Source organism: Nicotiana attenuata, unplaced genomic scaffold (assembly GCF_001879085.1).
Source record: "Nicotiana attenuata strain UT unplaced genomic scaffold, NIATTr2, whole genome shotgun sequence".
Classification (NCBI taxonomy): Eukaryota; Viridiplantae; Streptophyta; class Magnoliopsida; order Solanales; family Solanaceae; genus Nicotiana; species Nicotiana attenuata.
Genome location: NW_017672575.1, coordinates 2,613 through 6,055, shown reverse-complemented (window position 1 = coordinate 6,055; position 3,443 = coordinate 2,613). Strand labels below are relative to the sequence as shown.

The 3,443-nt window shown below is 38.5% G+C and overlaps 1 protein-coding gene across 1 annotated transcript; it reads left to right on the top strand.

Annotated features, from left to right (window-relative positions):
- The first annotated feature begins 701 nt into the window (after positions 1 to 701).
- Positions 702 to 1,556, top strand: LOC109213719 (putative protein TPRXL). The gene has a single exon (XM_019377551.1). It carries the CDS (start codon positions 702 to 704, stop codon positions 1,554 to 1,556), a length of 855 nt encoding a protein of 284 aa, XP_019233096.1.
- Positions 1,557 to 3,443: the final 1,887 nt, after the last annotated feature.

The following is a 3,443-nucleotide window of genomic DNA, read 5'->3' as shown; positions in this document are numbered from 1 at the left end:
AGACAGTGCAACTATATCAACAAACAAAGTAATGATCCTCACCATGCAGGACAAGAACATTAACCTACAGATACAAAGGAAGATACTGAAGCACAATGGATAACTGTTTCATTCAATAAGAGAAGAAATCAAGGTAGAAAAATTCCATCTCGACCTGTCAACACCCAAGCAAAAGGCAGTAGTGGTCCAGGTATATCGGTTAAATTGTTCAATGCTAATACAGGTTAGTATTTGGATACTCAAATGCTTCAATATAAATCTAAAGATCATCCCACTTCTAATCTGCCCTCAAAAGCTAATACTCGACCAATCATTACTAAAGATCAAATCACTAGTCTAGCCAAAAACCACTTCTTAGACAATAAGCAAACAGTTTCTCCAAAAACTACAATGGCTAATACTAATTTTCTTTGTAGTAATAAATTTAATCAATTAAGTGATGACTTGGCCTTTAGAGGAAAAGACACCTGTATGAGTGACTCCAACGTGGCATCAAATGATTCTAACATTTTAGATACAAACAATGCCATGCAAAATAGTGCCTTAATGGGCACTACTAACCCTCCTAATAATCATACCCATACTACTCTAAACCCCCCCCCCCAAGCAAAAATCTTTCTAAAATCGTGTTATCCGAAGGTTCTCAACAAAATCTTTCCTTAAGATTTGGCAAATTCATCATCCCACCGCATGTTGGCCAAATGGCAATGGAAGAAGAAAAGGAAAGCCAAATGGCCACACCCTTAGAAAACCAAAAAGAAGCAATAAATAGTCCTACATATCAAGACATTGAGCAACCAAAAGACACAAAATTGGAATGCTCAATCATTGATTCTTCCACCAATCCGCCCCTCCCCTCCATTAACATTATCCCCACGCCTACTCTTAGTTCATTAAATACTCCTTATGCTATCCAAAACGCCAAGGATTCCTTCATCCCTACGAAGGAGGAACCATCTAATTCAAATTCTACTCCAACACAGACCTTTCAACATGGAAAACATTCCAGCGCTTCACCCTCAGGAACACCCTCAGATAATTTATGCCCAACCCCCTCAAACGCAAGACTATCATCCTACCAATTGGATGGAGCTAGGCCTCATGGGCTATGCAATATCCTTCACGGTCCTAATCAACGGTCAAGAGGCAATAGTAATCCTCCACAACACCCAATATCTAGCAAAACTCATAACGGAAGGAATGAGATTAGCCATGAACAACTATCTAAATCAAGTTTGGCTAAACATCATCATTCATCCAATGGCACCATCATTAAACCCTCAAATAGCTCAGGTAATGAGAGAGCAATGGAGCATCCCACCCCAGTTCAACCCCATAAACCCTCAAAATGCTCCCGCGGACCTTCCCTTCTTCCCCTCGGAGATGTACACCCATCTCAATCCCATCTTTCTTCCTTGGGACATCAACCAGGGGAACCAAGAGATTCCAAACCCATCGGTACCCCCTCCAGTATCTCGACAACATCACCAGGCAGACCCAATACCCGATACAGTAGAAGCAGAAATGGAGGAAGACGATGTCCCCCTAAACCTTAACTTAGGGCAAGTCCTATAACTCTCTCAAACCTAGACGGAATAAAAAAATTTCTCTTTACGAAGAGGCACGAGAAGAGGCATGTGCTCAGTTGCACGTTAGCCTTATACAAGCGCTCGATGGACATCCGTCCACCACACGATCCAACAGTGGGCAACAAAGCATTGATCCTAGTACCTTCGATGAGAAGAAACCATGTCCTTTTGGGGGGGGGGAGGGGTTAGGGAGAATGGAGAGAGGGCAAATCCAAAAGTAATCTATCAATAAACCGTCCTACAAATTTTATAATTTGGAATATAAGGGGAGGGAACAATGAAAACTTCAGGAGAATTTTTAGGGAAATGATTGATACCCATAGGCCCTGCACGGTTACACTGTTAGAAACAACAATGGTTAACCATACAACTTTGCTTAATGACTTTGGGTTCACGGAGATGATTGAAGTTCCTTCGGAGGGTCAGTCAGGAGGCATGGTTATGATTTGGAATGATGAATTAATCAATGTTAAAAATGCAGTACGTACGAAGTAGGAAATCCATGCAACCATAGAGGTACTTCCTATAGGTAAACCTTATCTTTTTACTTCTATATAAAGGGCCTTGGCTTGTAGGAGCTGACTTTAATGATATTCTAGTCGCTAGTGAAAGTTCAGTGGTAAACCTATTAAGGATAATAGAGCTAGGTGCATATGGTCAAAAATCAATAAGTGTAACTTGCTCGATCTAGGCTTTAAAGGTAGAAAATACACTTGGACAAATAACAGGCATAATAAAAAAGGTCTTATAATGGAAAGATTAGATAAAGTTTTTGTAAATGAGGAGTGGATTGAACTCTTCCCTAAAATCTCAATAATCTACCTACCAGAACCCACTCTGACCATAACCCTATTCTTATAGAATTGATTCCTAAAAATAGGTCTCTGCATAAAATATCTTTTAGACTAGAGACTTTCGGGTGTAAACATCCAGAATTCCAGACTATAGTGAAAAATAATTGGTATGGTAGTGACTACTTCAAAGCCAGCTTTAACTTTGTGGAAAAATTAAAACCCTGGAAAAACGACACCTTTGGTAATATTATGGGAAGGAAGAGGAAATTACTAGCTAGACTCCAAGGTATCCAAACATCCAATAGTTATACTACCAGTACTTTCCTTCGTAAGTTAGAATTAGATCTTAAAAATGAATACAATGGCATTCTAAAAATTGAGGAAGATTATTGGAAACTAAGGTCCAGAGTCTTGTGGCTAAATGAAGGAGACACAAATACAAAATTCTTCCATGTCTCAGCCACCAATAGGAAAAGAAGAAACAAAATTAATTTCTTCAAAGCTGATGCTGGTAATTGGACTAATGATCATAATCTTATTATGTCTCATGTTCATAATTATTTTACCTCAACTTTTACAACTTCTCACTCACAAACTAGCAGGACTAACCCCCAAAATCATCATTTTAATTGTAATAAAATCAACCTAGGCAATCTAGACACCCCTTTCTAGACTGTGAAATTAAAAGAGTTTTTTTTTTCGTTCAAACCATTTAAATCTCCTGGTCCATATGGTCTACATCCTCTTTTCTTCCAAAAATATTGGAATCACATAGATCAATCAGTTTGTAACCTTTGTCATCACATTTTCAATAACTAAGAAATCCCTTCTGAAATTAACAAAACCTTTCTCTGCCTTATTCCTAAAATCCACAATGCCAACAACATTAAAAACTTCAGTCCTATTGGTTTATGCAATACTATCTACAAGCTAATTACTAAGATCATGTAAACCGTCTTAAACCATTCCTCGATCAATTGATCAGTCCATATCAGGATAGCTTCATGAAAAATAGAAGAGCGTCTGATAATGCCATCATCATCCAGGAACTGGTTTCTAA

Bases quoted from the DNA above. Each gene is read 5' to 3' on its own strand.
- LOC109213719 (XM_019377551.1), top strand. From the start codon at position 702: ATGGCAATGGAAGAAGAAAAGGAAAGCCAAATGGCCACACCCTTAGAA.